At 34.9% G+C, this 18470-nt stretch overlaps 1 protein-coding gene across 1 annotated transcript; it reads right to left on the reverse strand.

Moving 5' to 3' along the window:
- Positions 1–118: 118 nt before the first annotated feature.
- LOC126812478 (testis-expressed protein 11) lies at positions 119–17546 on the reverse strand. The gene is made up of 11 exons (XM_050538886.2): positions 17522–17546; positions 16869–16958; positions 15160–15230; positions 13970–14086; positions 13498–13582; positions 12510–12659; positions 8830–8938; positions 5662–5782; positions 1230–1300; positions 796–889; positions 119–322 (listed from the first exon to the last, which is right to left on the reverse strand). The coding sequence occupies exons 2-11, from the start codon at positions 16876–16878 to the stop codon at positions 251–253; spliced, it is 900 nt and encodes a 299-aa protein (XP_050394843.1). The 5' UTR covers positions 16879–16958; positions 17522–17546; the 3' UTR covers positions 119–250.
- Positions 17547–18470: the final 924 nt, after the last annotated feature.

Genomic DNA, 18470 nt, shown 5'->3' on the forward strand with positions numbered 1-18470 from the left:
TAGAGGAACATGATTGGTCAGCATCAAATCAATTCTATCAGTACCAATTAATGCTGCAAAACCTTTTGAATACTTTGATTATCCATTTAACTAGAAAAGAATATGCAAAATCGCTATCTGGAACTCAGTTCTATTCAAACATAACAAATAATTTAGTAAACATTACACAAGTACCACACATTCTGATGACCCCTCATTTCTCTATTATGTAGAGAGAATAAGATCAGAAGCATAATTTTGTGTACCAAAACTATTCTTCTAATGATGCTAGAGGTTTTGCTTTATCAAGGTTTTCTAATATTTCACCATAAACTGTATTCATCTGAAATTAAAAATATTTTTGGAAAACATTGAATCTAAGGTCAATGCTAAAGTTATAGTGTAATGAAAATTATATCCTTATTTTGTATTGTCTAAATGATTCTGATTTTCTACACAGCTGATGTCCAGTTGGCTATGTTAAAATAAACTAGCAGTTTCCATACAAGATACACCCACACATTCCCAGAGATAAATGAAGAACAAGGAAAATCCTCCCATTGTTCGAATGCTTCATGATTCATAGGGAAAAGGTCATGGAATCCTGAACATTGATAGCGTTTGTTCTCTTATAACCGAAATGCTTCATACTAAATTTGAAATAAATCTGTTAAAAACTCTAGCCTTGACTGTGTTCAGATAATTTTTGGCAAACCGAGTGAACTCGGTTTGAAATGTTCTTACTTTGCATTGAATAGGTAACCAAAATGGCTAAATTATTGTGTTGACTAGAAATTGAACTCCATTATATCTAACCTTTTCTTCATAATTATTTTTAATGGTGGTTAAATGTGAGAGAAGATGTAAAGCCATACCACACCATCTTTCAGCTTCTGTATAATTATCACACCTGTAATTAATAATAGTTATATAATTGTCACCTATAATTAATAATGAATGAAATAGGGTTTAACAACCTACTTTTCTACCCCAGCTGGACAAATCCGGACGAATGAAGATGAATTTACATACATAATTATCACAACTGTAAATAATATTTTTACCACATCTTTAATTAATAATACATGTATAATAGACGTAATCTGGAATGAAGTCAAATGGGTTTTTTCCCCCAAGTGGCAAGTCACGTGAAGACTTTCTGAATTGTATCTTATCACAGAAGGATTAATGCAGAACCATCATTGTTTTTGCAAGTACCAGGACGTAAACATACTAAAGGAATATCAAACCTATAGAAATGTATTCCGCAGTTCCACGCTTTCGTCATTAACCACAGAATTTCCATTTCAGGATAAGCTTCCTGAAAAACAAAAACATTTGAAAACAATCAATTCCAATCTATAGATTCTCTAAATTGCAAAATACGAAGTTGAAACTTGGAGTTGCTGCATTTTTTCGATCTATTAGGATGGGGGGGTGGGGGGGGTTAATGCCGACCCAACACAAACCAGGTCATTTCAGGACTAACATATGGTTCTATTTTATTTCAATAATTCGCTTGCGCGTGGGGGTCTTTAGCAGTGGGAGGTGCAGGGAAAAAACCCACGAATTTGGACGGTGAACCTACTCATTGTCACGTACAACAACCACACCAGTTAACTCAATGACAGACCATTTGATACAACACGCACACGCCAAACATTCAGCAATTCCCTCCCCCACTTTTTAGTCTAAATCTTATATTTCACAGCTTAATCTTATAGCTCGCTGGCCTGGAGGTCGGGTGTTCGATCCCTGCATTGGCCGAGAAAGTTCATCCAGATTTTCCGGCGTGGTTCTCCCTTGTCAGTGATGCAGGACGGAGGGGCTGACAAGGAAGGCTGTCTAGTCGTTCGGATGGGAGTAAAAACCGAGGTCCCGTGTACACATTGGCGTGCACGTAAAAGATCCCTTGGCAGTTGGAATTCGATATAAGAGTAGGCCGTAGTGCCGCTGTCCGGGCAAAATTTCCCTCATAGCACACTGTATGGCGTATGCCCGTCTTCATTAGCCCAGGTTAGGAGCAGAACAGTAGGACGTTAACCTCCATTTCATTTCATTTCTTTTTTCACAGGGGCCACTGTAGCTCAGCGTTGAAGTTCACTAACCAGGGATCTATCCCTCGTTGGCCAAAAACCAAAGGTCTGACATACCCATTAGAGAGGGTAAGTAAATAAAACCTTATATCTGTAATTCTCATTAGCCCGGCTGGTCCATAAAGGTACGACGTTAAACCCTATTTCATTTCATGTCTTATTGCACAGTTCAATTTAAAAGGAATTATACCAATTTTATATTTTAAAAAAATGAACAATAATAATAACTAGATCTGTGAGGCTGGGGTACAGGACAATTGTCCAGAGACAATTCGTCTCCTTGGACTATTCGTACCCCACCAATTTGTCCCTGGACAATTCATCCCCTAGGATTATTTGACCCCAGATAATTTGCCCACGAGGACAATTCATCCCCAGACAAGTTGTTCCCTAGGACTATTCGTCCCCGGGTTGTTAAAAAAATATAAAGGCCAAATGGCGGAAGAAATTAGTAGTTCCCCTTTTCCCGGTTGAAGACTACTATTTTCTGCCAATTGTGAGACCCTTCGGTGGAAATGGGGGGTGCGTGCTTTCTGTTGATCCCCAATCATTTTAATTTTCAATCATAGATCAATTAAATCCTTAGTGGGAAAACATTTAACCATATGAATTATTAATTATCACTTCAGGAACCATTAAGTTAAGGTCTAGATTTAATACTAAATGTAAAACGAAGCAAAACTAGCATCAAAACTGAGATTTAGGATAAAAAGTAAATATTGTTGTCCGGCGACAAATTGTCCTAAGGGATGAATTACCCTAGGGGACGAATTGTCCTTGGGGACAAGTTGTATGGGGTCGATTAGCCTTAGGGTATGAATAGTCTTAAGGGAACTAATATATAGTCCATGGACGAACTGTCCAAGGATGGATAGTCCTTGGTGACGAATTGTTTCGGGACGAATTGTCCAAGAGCTGTCAGGCAGATATGTAAGCTTCATATTCATTGTACCTTTCTTTCACATGTTATGGATTATAAAAAGAATCTCAAAAAGAAAAAAATAATTATTCAAATCAGTCAAAACATACTTTTTTTTACATCTAAGTTCCAGTTCCAGAAAAATTGATCAAGCCGTTTAAAAATGGGAAGGATCAGAAAATGAGCTGAAAACGGCGGAACAAAAACCAAAAAATGGCAGGAAAATCTCTAAAAATAAGGTGAGATAACTTTGAATGATACTTATATTTCTGGAATCGAATTAACTTCAGCTGTTCAAATATTAAAATTCTATAAATTAGATGTTAAACACTTACTTAATTTTAAACAATTTGTTTAGAATTTTATTTAAATTTCTAACAAAAGACAGAATATAGTGACAGCTACTCAGAACCAGTGGCTGCCAGGCAGGATACGCCCACATTTTTCAAGAGATGGATAGAGAACAAGCTAAACAAAAAGCGATTTTTCGTAACATCAAGGGCCATAATTCAGGAAGGTACAGGAACCAAGATCTATGGGTTATAAACATGCATTTCAAGTTTCATTAAAATCGGATCAAAATTGTGACCTCTAGAGGGTCCACAACCTTGATATAACAGATGTTTACACTATTTGGGTAGGGCGGCCATTTTGATTTTGTCTGGCAGTTTTGGTCCGATTTCCATGAAATTCAAACTCAACCACCAATACGGTGTAACGGTGACATATTCAAACGTTTTTTTTTTTAAAATTAGATAATAATTGTGACCTCTTGAGGGACCACAAGCTAAAAACGTGATTTTTTTTTATACAATCAGGGGCCATAATTCAGGAAGTTACGATCCGATATGCGTGAATATCAAAAGGAACCAAGATCTTTGGGTTATAAACATGTATTTCAAGTTTCGTCCAAATTGGGTGAAAATTGTGACCTCTAGAGAGTCCACAACCTTGATATACCATATGTTTTATACTATAAGTGTACGAGGGGCGTCCATTTTGTCCGGCAGTTTTAGTCCGATTCTCACGAAAATTCGAACTCAACCATCATTAGGGTGTAATGGTCATATATTCAAACATTTTGTTTAAATTGGATAAAAATTGTTAAGTCTAGAGGGACCACAAGCTTAAAACGCAATTTTTCATACGATCAAGGGCCATAATTCAGATCAAGGGCCATAATTCAGGAAGTTACGATCTGATATGCGCGAATATCGAAAGGAACCAAGACCTTTGTGATATAAGCATTAATTTTAAGGTTGCATCAAAATTGGAAAAAATTGTGGCCTCTAGAGGGTCTACAACCTTGATGTACCACATATTTACACCATTTGCGTTATACAAGGAGTGGCCATTTTGTCCGTCAGTTTTGGTCCGATTTTCACGAAATTCGAACTCAACCATCATAATGGTGTAACGGTGATATATTCACATGTTTTTTTAAATCGGATAATAATTGTGACCTACAGAGGGACCACAAGCTAAAAACGCAAATATCGAAAAGAACCAAGATCTTTGGGTTATAAATATGTATAAGGTCCACAAGCTAAAAACGCGATTTTTTGTACAATCAGGGGCCATAATCCAAGAAGTTATGGTTCGATACATGTCAATATCGAAAGGAACCGAGATCTTAGGGAGATAAATCTATATTTCAGGTTTTGTTGAAATCGGATAAAAATTGTGACCTGTAGAGTGTCCACAAACAATTGTGGACGGACGGTTCATCAGACTTCCAGACGGACGCCCAGGGGTGACGACAAATCAGTGCCAGAAAAAATGAGAGGCACCACAGTGATTGTGTCTCACGAAGCCAGAATTTGTGCTTAACAATGTCTGTTACAGGTGCCTTATTTCCTTGCTTGGAAATCTGATATGTGAAGTCATTTATTCACACGATCCTTTAGACAAAATAAAGAACTTTCTCCCACATTTTTATGGAACGATTTTCTGCGAATCAGTATTTCTGTAGTATGACCTTATAATGATTTTATTTACAGAATGAAGAATTTAGTCATTGCAGCACTAGTCCTCTGTCTCATTTTACCAGTAGAAGGCGTACGATGGGGGAGAAGACTATACAGAGCTTTAAATCCCAGCTCAAATGCCCCTGTTGGTGGTAAACGAGACCTACAATCTGATGATATGACGGCAGATGTTTTAACACGCAGAGAAATTTTTAACTTATTAGAAATGGAGGAAGATATGCTATAAAATCCTATAAAAAATATTCCGAATGCTATGGTAATTAATAATTCAAGTCATATTATTTTTAGATTTGGCTACTGACTGATTCATGACTCCTGATTCTTCTGTGAAATGATTAAGAAATCATCACAATTGTTTGGCTTGATGACATTTCATTTTAAAAAACATTGTATCACCTTGATTTGATATTTGTTGTTTATTGCTTGCAATGTCTGTATAGTGTGTGTCTTGCCTGTAAGTTTGTCTTTTCGGTTTTGTTTGTGTGGTATATGCAGTCCAACAGTTATTATTAAGAATAGATTTTTGGGACTTTGTACTGAAGAATGTACTTAGTGTTGGGTTAATTTTTCAACGTCCTAGCTATGTATTTTGAGAGTAAATAACTGAAGATCAACCAGTGAAAATACTGCCATCTTAAAAGTTTTTGCACATTCCAGTGTGAACTTTGATAATGCATACCTTAGCTCTATTCTCTATGACATCACAGGTTTCCTTGTAATAATTCATGACTTCCTCTTTAACTGTGTTATCACTAGTAACATTACATATAGACATCTGTATTAAACTGTGGATATCTTTACTGCAATTAGTAACATTATATAATAGACATCTGTTTTAAACTGTAGATATCTTTACTGTAATCAGAACACTAGTAACATATTACATATAGATAGACATCTGTATTAAACTGTGGATATCTTTATTGTAATCATAACACTAGTAACATATTACATATAGATAGATATCTGTATTAAACGGTAGATATCTTTACTGTAATCATAACATAACATTACATATAGATAGACATCTGTATTAAACTGTGGATATCTTTACTGTAATTAATTATAACACTAGTAACATTAAGTATAGACATCGGTTTTAACTACTGCTGGGTTCAAAATTCGTGAAATTGGGAATAATAAATAACTATAAGCACAGCGTTTTAATGTTTTCATTTATTACAGAATTAGGTCACCACAAACACCCTTATGAATATCGTAATATGAATCCGTTTTACTTCTTCGAAATCGGAAGGCCTAAAAATTGTTGCAAGCCCGCGATTCGTGCAATTCTATAATCTGTATCCATGTGAATTCCGCAAAATACAAGTATCATGGTACCAAACTTGTGTTTTAAATGAATAGGCCTACTTCACCATTGCATTGAGGTGTTGAAATCTGATTCTAAAATATCTGCCATAATTACTGAAAATTGATTATCAAAACACGACTTCACACCTGTGCATGACATTATATATATTGCATGAACCACGTGCGGCGGACATGTAACGCCCTCTGGAATTCCTTTCTCACATCCCGTCTATATTTATTTACGCTAAAAATGATATAATATGAAATATTTTCCCGACCAATACAGTACAGATAATTTATTCTGCCATTGTATCTTATGCACAAATGTGTTTCCGAGACTTTATAATTTAGAATGCAGTGGCAAAAGATAACTTCAATCTGATTAAAACACAGATCCTATTTTGTTTCGTTTTTTATAGTTCAAAATTTCGCTTTACTTCTTTACTACACTAGGATCTGGAAGAGTTGTTATATTATTGGCGTTTTGGTTGAAGTGCGGGCTAAGCCAACGAAACAGTCTGTTACGGCGATTTCTTGGCGTGCCATGCACGGAACTGTAGTATATGGAGCGGAATTTCCCCCATAATTCTAACTCCTAACCTAGTAATGCATATGATTTGGAAGCCTGGCCCGATATAGATTACTTCAATGATATCATAAATACTTTATTTGTGTGCGTAAAATATTTCATAATTTTTTGAGGGGAAGAGACAAGCTAAACTAAGCATGACCGATTTATATTCATGTATTCAATTTCATGCATGACGTATATATTATTCTTTTAGAAAACAAATAGGTCAAAACAATCGACAGTTAATTGTTTGTGGAAATGCACGATAAAATAGCCTATTTATTTATCGAAAATAGTTTAAAATAGTTTGCTTTTGTAGGTAAAATATTTTTATTATTTTTGACAAAAAATGTTGTCATGTCTGTCGGGTAAATTGTTCATGTTCCCAATGAGCCACCATACAATTGTAAACAGAGCCGTCTGTTACCAAAATGAGCTTAGAATTATGGCGCCTTTACCGCGAAACATTTGTAACATGTAGGTAAAATATTTTTATTATTTTTGACAAAAAATGTTGTCATGTCTGTCAGGTAAATTGTTCATGTTCCCAATGAGCCACCATACAATTGTAAACAGAGCCGTCTGTTACCAAAATGAGCTTAGAATTATGGCGCCTTTACCACGAAACATTTGTAACATGTCAAAATGTTAACGAAGCTGAACTGCCTACAATAAATTAAAATTAATTATGGAAATTGAACGAAATACAAATTCTAACTGCAATATTTAAAAAAATAAGTCATATAAATTAGCATTTGTACATGTGTAAATAGCCAATTTAACATGTGTCAGTAAGAAGTTACATGCATAGAAGTAAGCATATTAGGGTAAGCATATTAGCATACGCAGAACTAGGTTAGAAGTTAGAATTATGGGGGAAATTCCGCTCCATGTAGGACACCACTAGAAACGCCAATGCTGATTGATTAATCCATAGGGTCAAAGTCTAGTTGAGATATGGGATATCTTATCTACATCTGTCATAGTCAGGGCTGCCGACAACCAGTATCGCAGCGCAATTTGCGATACATATTTTGTCCGTTGCTAATCAAAAATTAAAATCTAACGTTTTTGATTCGCAGTAACTGCGAATCATTAATATGCCTGTCATTTTGGATATTGACACAAAGATTTATCCACATTTCTCAACACTTTCAACGTGTATAAAATATCAAATAAATTTTATAAACAAAACGTAATTCTCCGTGTGACATTTTCTTCTCGAACTACCCAGACTCAATTCATTATACTATATAATACAGGGACATAACTCTATGAATCGGGACTATTAAACTGGAAATAGGAAATCAAGTAGTACCACTCATGTTGCGAGACATGTCAATTTCGAGTAATTATATCAGTATTCAATTTGAAAAAAAAAATAAATTCAGTGTATCCCCCACGTATTGTAAATAAAATATAAAAAATAAATACGTGTAAACGTATTGTAAAATGAGAAATCAATGTAAGAATTCCCGTAAACTATTATTGTGTATATCGCGTGCGTCTAGTTAATCGAGATTATTCGTAAAATACTGCGTGCTTCCAATTGAACAAAAATAATAACACACGATAAAAAGCAGACGAAATTGTTTTCTAACGAAGAAATAAGAAGCCACTGCCAAGAATTGGCTTCAGACATAAGGCCTAACAAAAGTCTACATTCATTCAGAAATGTTCACAGCTACCTGTAGAAGTGCTAAAATTCTAAAAAATCTTAAGAATGAAATCTAATCATTTGTTATCAATTAAAATTAAAATAATCTTGTTATTTAGGCGTTGTATGTTGAAATTGAAAAAGTGCTAATCAATTTTTAAATTTGCTAATCAAATTTGGCAAAATTGGACTTTTTGATTAGCAGTGCTGCTAATCATCTGTGAAAAATTACCGACAGCCCTGGTCATAGTCTGATTTAGATATGAGATATCTTACCTCATAGTCTGGTTCAGATATGAATGACTTACCTACATCGGTCATAGTCTGGTTGAGATGATTGTAAATGGGTTCTAATCGCCACTTTCAAAGCTCGTATACTGATATTTTTATTATTAGCTGGAGCCTCGATTGACAAGGCTGAAATTATACAAATCAATGTACTTATATAGGCACTGTTCCTCACTCTGTACATATTTGCCTATATATACTCTTCAAAAAAAAAGTAGGGGATATTGAAATGCAAATACCTATGCAGGTTGTGATATGATAAATAGTCATAGACACTTGACATGCTTTTAGAGTATGTTCACAGATGCAGAACTTATGGCCCGCAACAGAACCACTGAGCTGCACATGCGACAAGCAATAGCGCCATACATGTGGGAAGGGTTGATGAAAACTGCCGCGTGCTGGTTTATCCTATCCATGTTTGCTTTCCTATCGGTTCTTGCATAAGATTTACTGTTTAGCATATCTTTGCTTGAGATGTCTTCAGCTTGATGAACGTCTACGTTCAGGTCGTCCTAGAGCCACTACACAAGCCCAGGATCGATACATTCGAACACAGGTCCTGCAAAATCGAGGACAAACGGCCAATCAGCTTTCTGTAAACTTGTACCAAGTTATAGGAATTCGAGTTACACCCCAAACGATTAAAAATCGGCTACATGCAGCCCATTTGCAAGCGCGATGACCGCGTGTTGTGCCTCCATTAACTCGCCAGCACATGGTAAACAGCCGTCAATGGTGTAGGCAGCGTAGAAATTGTGGTAATCGTCAATGGGCACGTGTAATGTTCCCAGATGAGTCCAGATTTACTCTGGATTTCACCGATAGGTGTGCTCGCGTTTAGAGGCGTATAAATGAGCGTCACGCTAACGTTAGACAGCATGACAGATTCGGGCGTGGGTCTGTTATGGTGTGGGGAGGAATCACCATGACTGGCAGAACGGACTTGCATATTATTCAAGGAAGGGTCACTGGTGCGTACTACCGTGACCACATCCTGGCACCGATAGTTCTGCCCTTTGCTCAACGTGCAGGTCGACGTTTCATCTTTCAAGATGATAATGCATATGCCCACCGCGCTCGTGTCGTGAATGACTACCTCCAACGTCACCATGTTGTCCATATGCCTTGGCCAGCCATGAGTCCTTACCTTTCCCCTATAGAGCATGTCTGGGACATGATCGGGAGACGTGTTCGTCGACGTCAACTTCAACCAACAACACTGCAAGAGGAGTGGGTCAGATTGCCCCAAATCGTGATTGGACGGTTGATTAGGAGTATGCCACAACGAATTGCTGAATGTCTGAGGATTGGTGGCGCATTTACTCATTATTAAGACAAAAATCAACCAGCGGCTGCCAGGCAGGATAGCCCACATTTTCGAGAGATGGATAGAGAACAAGCTAACAAGAAAGTGATTTTTCCTACTATCAAGGGCCATAATTCAGGAAATTACAATTCAATATGCACGAATATCGAAAGGAACTGAGATCTTTGTGTTATAAACTTACATTTCAAGTTTCAACAAAATCGGATAAAAATTGTGACCTCTATAGGGTCCACAACCTTGATATACCATATTTTTACGCTATTTGAGAACGAACGGCGGCCATTTTGTCTGTCAATTTTGGGTTGATTTTCATGAAATTCGAATTTAGTCGTCCTTAGGGTGTAACAGTGATATAATAATACAGTTTTTTAAATTGAATAAAAATTATGACCTCTATAGGGCCCACAAGCTAAAAACACGATTTTTCGTACAATCAGGGGCCATAATTCAGGAAGTTACGGTCCGATATGCGTGAATATCGAAAGGAACCAAGATCTTTGGGTTATAAACGTACATTTCAAGTTTCAACAAAATCGGATAAAAATTGTGACGTCTATAAGGTCCACGACCTTGATATACCATATTTTTACGCTATTTGAGAACGAACGGCGGCCATTTTGTCTGTCAATTTTGGGCCGATTTTCACAAAATTCGAACTCAGCCATCCTTAGGGTGTAACGGTGATATAATACTAGGTTTTTTTTAAATCGGATAAAAATTATGACCTCTATAGGGTCCACAAGCTAAAAACGCGATTTTTCGTACAATCAGGGGCCATAATTCAGGAAATTACGGTCCGATATGCGCGAATATCGAAAGGAACCGAGATCTTTGGGTTATAAACTTACATTTCAAGTTTTAACAAAATCGGATAAAAATTGTGACCTCTATAGGGTCCACAACCTTGATATACCATATTTTTACGCTATTTGAGAACGGCGGCCATTTTGTATGTCAATTTTGGGCTGATTTTCACGAAATTCAAACTCAGCCGTCCTTAGGGTGTAACGGTGATATAATAATATGGTTTTTTAAATCGGATAAAAATTATGACCTCTATAGGGTCCACAAGCTAAAAACGTGATTTTTCGTACTATCAGGGGCCATAATTCAGGAAGTTATGGTCCGATATGCACGAATATCGAAAGGAACCGAGATCATTGGTTTATAAACTTACATTTCAAGTTTCAACAAAATCGGATAAAAATTGTGACCTCTATAGGGTCCACAAGCTAAAAACGTGATTTTTCGTACTAACAGGGGCCATAATACATTAAGTTTCGATCCCATACATGCCAATATAGAACGCAGCCGAGATCTTTTGGAGATAAACCTATATTTCAAGTTTCGTCAAAATCGGATAAGAATTGTGACCTCTAGAGTGTCCACAAACAAATTGTGGACGGACGGACGGACAGGGGCGACGGCATAATACGTCCACATGAAAATGTGGGCGTATAAAAACGTCCATTTTCACTTTTGACAGTGTATCTCTTCGCCAGTGAAATGGGGCCGCCAGATAAGCCGTCCATATGAACTGTTTATGTTCATGTGTAGGCAATTGGCCTGTTATTGACATACACTAGTTACCTCTAATAAAATCAGCAGAGTTTTGTATTGTTTCAGAATATCCCCTACTTTTTTTGAAGAGTATATTTCTAATGGGCATGAGAGATTTAATGCAGATTTTAGTCAATTGACCTGAAAAATACTGGTGATCCAAATGGTGACAGGTCTTGTTTTTTTAGGTGCCATTTGAATTTTGTTTGATTTAGACTGTACAATTACATTTCCTTATTCTGGCCAAAGCAATTTAATGATCAGTTCTTCAGGTTCTTAATAAATAGTCATTAGTCCTGTTAAACAATGAGAACATTATGCAAAATAAAGGTGACCAAAAAAGAAGCTACAAGTGTAACACTATTTTAGTAGTGATAACAGAGATCAGTTTCGTAAATATATGATTTATTTACATCAGGAACATCTACCATGTCATTTTGTATGTATAGCTGACCACATACCTATTTCATTTTAAGACAATGGCCAGGTTATACACGTGGGATTAATTAATTCTGTAATTCTTTGTAGAGTTGAAAAGATAATAACATATACATGTATTATCAAAACCAGCTTAAGGTCAATAAGTTCACTGTATATAAATAATCGTTCAATTTGATAAAGTTATAGAACCCTTTGTCACACAAGAAGCAAATTTCTAATAGTTGTTCCTGAAGAACAAAAATTTAAGTTGGTGTAGCCTAACTGCCATTCTCAAAATATCACCATATTCTCTGCAGAGCGGCAATGTTCAGATGATTATGCTTGATTATGAACAGAATATGAAATCTAAATTAAGAGTAAACAACCTACTAGCAATGATTTCAAATGTTTTAGGATCTGGTTGTGGTAAGGATAAGATTTTATCTAGAAGTTGTTCTATCTGTGGATCATCAAGTTTAACTCTAGATTCAAACTCACATAATAACAACAATATGTCAGAATAGTCCTTATTATTACAATCTGAAAATATATCAACAAAACTATGTAAGGAATACTGGTAGAAACACCCTCAGGATTTTCATCCCATCTAAAGACTAGATGCATTGCCCTCCCCCTTTCGTCTTCCACCACCGGCAAGGTAAAACCAGAGGAATTTTCTGTGAAAACACTGGGATCTAAACTCGGGAGTTCCTGGTTAGTGAACCAGTGCCATATTCACAAAGCCACTGTGACTGAATTGCACCAATTTATTTACTAATTCCTTATAATAAGTCTTGGATTCTTCTTCTGCTATGATTGTAGCCAACAAGCTAAGGTAAATATATTGAATCATGGACTAAAAGAGATAATACTGTATTTTTCAGGGTATAAGTCGATACTTTATATTCCACATGGATGAAGGTAAAAAAAAATGATATCAAAAAATGTTTTTTCTCTGTAACTTTCATCTATGAAGTACAATGTTGAGTGACATCATCCTCTGCTAAATATTAAAATAATAGCATGCTCACAGCAAAGTCAACTCACATTGTTCAGACTTTCCTATTGTTATTCCAAAACATTTACTTGTCAGAGTTTTAAAACATATATAGTTTGTTTAATTTAAAAAAAAAAAAAATATAACCAACATTGAAATAATGATCATAAAGACTAGGATAACACTCCCGTAATTTGATGAAAGATTACTACCCGAAATGAATGGAAAAACATTTGTCTTATATACCGTTTCGATTTATCTATGGACGGAGGTAAGAAAAACAGTAAAATATGACGATTCGACTTATACCCCTTGTGGATCTATACCCTGTAAAATACGATACATCTAAAACATGAGAAAAATAATAGTGGTTTTACTTACCAGTTGTTGCCCAGAGTGTATCAGCTCTCTGTGTTTGTTGTCTATATTCATTCACATGATGTAAACATTCTTCATACAAGCATTTCTTTATATACAAAACATCATACAAACATTTATTTATATATAAACATTAAATGTACAAAATAAAATGGGGTTTAACATCCTACATTTCTGCATCAACCGGGTTAATGAATACAAGGATATGCCGTACCATGTGTCCTGAGGTGAATTCTGCCCAGGCAGTGGTGTTTCTGCCTACTCTTCGTCAAATCGCAACTGCCAATGGGTCTTATGTACCTGCCAATACATCGGACCTTGTTTTTTTTAATGTACTCTGTCCATGCTTTGATTTTGTTTTCTTAATTAAATGGGAGATAATCTAATATGGATTAACTTGGGTAAATTTTGCGAAAAATGCAAATTACACACAGACATTAAACCATACTATATATGGTATAGTATCAAGACATACCCTTTCATCATCATTACTAATATGTCTAGCCAACTGTAGACAAGCAAAACTAGCCATCATCATACAGGTCTTCTGTCGACTTGCTGTGTTTATATCTATCTCACACAATGATAGAAGCTGAAAAAATAAAGTTGAATTTTAAACAATTTTCATGTGAAGTATTGATACTTGCATATACATGTACTTTTAACTTTTAGCAGAACTCAGAAATAATCCATATAAATCTGGCTTGGTGTACAAGTCGACAATTTCTTTATATCCACCACTAGTTGGAGGCATCATGTCTTAACCACCATGGTGCTGACTTTCTAACTAAAAAGTCCACAGGAATTTCCAACCTTGTTTCCACATGTTAGTGGGCAAGGGAAAGCATCTAGTCATTTCATTGAGAAGAAAAAACAAGGTTCTGTGTACACATTGGCGTGTACATAAAAGAACTCTTGGCAGTTTAAATCTGACGAAGAGTAACGGTAGGTGGAAACGCAGCTGTCTAGGCAAAATTTTACTCACAGCATATTGCATATTGTATATGCCGGTCGTCATTAGTTTGGTTGGTGCAATAAAGTTAGATGGTGAAGCCCATTTCATTTCCACCATTTTGATATAGAAGTTACATGTTACTAAATCAGCTAAGGCATTAATAGGATTTTATAATTTGTACATGCTATTCTGAATATGGGTCAGTATAAAGAACAATTCACTTTCTGAACAAATTACCAATTAAAGGGGCATTATGAAAGATTAGATAAAGACTTGGCAGCTCTAACTATAGTAGTTGGAAACTAAATAATGTAAAGGAAATATGTTGAAAATTTCAGTCAAATTGCTCCACTCTAAATCAAGATATTAGTGTTTGAATTTTAGGTCTAGCCTCGATCATCATTACTAAAGTCAGTACAATAAAAAAACTTAGTCATGATTATCCATTTTTGGATTAAATCATTAATGAGCGTTGAGCAGCAAATCGGATTCAAATCCAGTGAAAATCTGACACATAAGATGGCATCGACAGTTGATTAAGGTCTTTTCATGTTAATAACTGTCTAATTAATAGTTTATATAACATTTCAGGCCTAAAGAAAGACCTGTACTAGGCAGATTTAAGTAGAACAAGAGTAATAAATTAAGCTTGTAGATTTGAATAGTTGAAAATATCATTTTGTAATACTGATATTTCCCAGTTTACCAACCTGATAACAAAGCGTGAAAAATTCTTTCGTTTTTTTAGGATCTTCTTTACATTTTAGTCCCATATTCCAAGCTAAAAATACAGTTGCATAGTAAGGCAACACAAATAAAATAAGTTGTTTCTCGGGCACCGCCCGCACGCAAAATTGGTTGCGCGTGCAGCCTATTTATTAGTCTTGATGAAAAATAAAAAATATGTAACGCCCGCCCGAACATCGATAAGCAAGTCATAAAAAGAATATGCCGCATGTATCTACATGCCCCATACGTGAATATCCATTCAAATGTATTAAACTGATTTAGATGCAAACGCTCATTTACGGGTCTTTTTTATTGATATCGAAAGAACCTCCATTTTTGTATCACGTGATTTTAATTACCTTCCCTTGTGAACTAGAATTTGATTCGTGTTAAACACCGAAAGTCATTGACAACAATGCAATGTATTTCAATCATTCGATCTTAATCGGCACATTATTGCCGGCTTCAGTCGGTCCATGTTTGAAAAAATCCTACTTATAAAACAATGAATCGTAGAACAGGTTAATTATTATAACTTGTGGCTACGAATACGATACGATGATAGTCACCATACCTTAGTCAGAATCTGGGTCATTAGCACATTTAACGGTATTTTTGATAATCCGGAAAATAATAATTGACCAGTTGTTAGTTAAATTTAAATAGTCATTCGATATAAACCCCAGATAGAACACTGAATATCCTGAGAAACACACCGAATATCCTGAGAAACAGTCATTTCCCGAATCCCGATGACACGTGACATGCATTGGTTGGAATTAGGTCAATCATTATAAACCAGCGATACTAGATTTAGATCTAAGTGTCATTTACCGTGATGATTAATTTTGATACACATGCTGACAGAGGCTTACTCTTTAAAATATTGTCGTTATTATGGACGTCTATTAATAGTCGTACGGAATTTTATTTTAAACCAATTTTAATTATGGTTGTCACCATTACCATTAGTAAGCTACATTAAGTGAATTAAATATGGAAAATTATTTTCCTTTCAGTCAGTGTTCAGTGTTTGAGTAGACTTGATTTTTGGGTTTATGTTCTAAGTATGTATAATATATAACTGAAAGCAAAACCGTAGACGAGTAATGACTTTCTCATTAAAAAAAAGGCCGCCCTCCCGCCCCAACAATTTTCAACAATAGCCAAATTTTATTTTGCACCATTCTCTAGCCAGAAATGAGGTAAAAAAAAAAATAACCCGCCCTCCCCCCCTATAGTTTCAGCTGTCAGTTGCCCGAGAAACAAGACATTTATTTTGTTTAGCCTAAATTATATTTTAGTCCCATATTCCAGGCTAAAACTAGATAACTCAGTCATCAACATCCTGCACATGATTTACAAAAACGTTCTAACTAAGAAATATCTAATAGCAAAAGACATAAGTAGTATCATTGGTCAAAGTGTGAACAAAGTTTCATAAATATATCTTTAATAGATCTTGAGGTATGCTGTGTGGGATCAAAAAAGTTACATAATAAATTAGAGTAGGGTAAGACCTGGATCTCGGGTTATTATTCAAGATATTGGCTGAAATCCATGATGGTCACATTTAAATGTATGAACAATAATCGAAAATCCATGGTTATACCTGTTCATAAATAATAGTTACAGTTAAAAGTTTAGCAATGATTTAAGGCATGAAATAGATTTAATCTATTATTATTACCTATCTTCATAAACCATAATGCTTCATCTTTAACAACAAACTTCTCTTGTTCATCACATTTATCTTGGATTACCAATAACTTATTATACGCTGTCAGAAATATAAAATACATAATATAATTTATTATGTGCTGTTAGAAATATAAAATACATATTATTTATTATATATGCGGTTATAAATATAACATACATAAAATTATTTATTATACGCTGTTATAAATACTAAATACATATCATTTATTATATGATGTTATAAATATAAATAATATACTCCATTATACGCTGTTAAAAATATAATATACATAATATTATTATTCATTACATGGTGTTATAAATATAATATACATAATATCATTTATTAAATGCTGTTGTTAATATAGCATACATAATATCATTTATAATATGCTGTTATAAATATAATATTCATAGTTTTATTCATTATATGCTGTTGTAAATATAACATACATAATATTATTTATTAAACAGGGTTATAAATGTAACATACATAATATTATACTCCTACTTCACAATGTCTAAAGTATTTTAGCTATTCATAATATTTAGTTTTGTGATTTGTTATATCTTGAAAGGAGGCCAAAACCATAGCACAAGAAAAACTCAAAGAAAAAAAAGAATAAAACTTGAAGAACTAACCTTGATATTGGTGAACTAACCTTGAAATTGGTGATGCCTAAAAAACACATCGAGATATATGCATATGCAGTAGACATTGCAAACCTGTTAAAATGTTTAAATGAAGCTTACCTAAAAGAATCATTTGATGTATTTTTTCTATAACTTGTCTGAAATTATAAATTGTTTTACTAATAGCAAGAATATCTTGGACTGATTTTACTATTCAGATCAATTTCTGGACCCTTTCAATGAAACAAAATACATAGGTGGATCAGGTTCATTATAACTTATTAGCTTAAAAGCCATGTCCACATAATGGCTATGTCGATATGTATTTACAGTATTAGCCATCGAACTCAAAGCAAACTTTCCCTTATAGGATGCTGCATGTTGTATGTCAGTATTCCTTAACCCTGTTAGTATAGTAAGACGCTAATTGCCATTTCTTTTTATTTTATTTTTTCATGAGCTATAAACCTACCCCTGTTTCTGTTCATGAGTTTGATCTTCAGTGAGAGACAGCTGTAACCTTAACAGACATCGTATAGCACACAGTACCTGGCCGTTATCTTTACTACTGTTTATAAAACATTCCATAGCAACACTTGCTACATCGTGACTATTCTCCTATAATATAAAAACATTTCCATGGAAACACTCCCTACACCATGACTATTCTCCTGTAAAATAGTTCAGAGATCATAGTGTAGTTTTAAGGTATTTCCCTTTGTGGGACCTATTGGAGTAACTCTTTGGGTCCACTAAGCTTTATATAGCCTAGGCCTCACCCTCACATAGTATAAATCCAGCACTGGTAGTTTTATATACACCTATGACAAAGACCCTCCTTGTTACTTCTGTTCAGTCATTTTCTCCCTCTCCCTTTTGCTCGCATTGTGAAGTAGAATTGAAGAATATGGTTTGAATCTACATTTCTGTCAAGTTCTTAATGAATGTTTAGGATTTT

Source organism: Patella vulgata, chromosome 2 (assembly GCF_932274485.2).
Source record: "Patella vulgata chromosome 2, xgPatVulg1.2, whole genome shotgun sequence".
Taxonomy (NCBI): Eukaryota; Metazoa; Mollusca; class Gastropoda; family Patellidae; genus Patella; species Patella vulgata.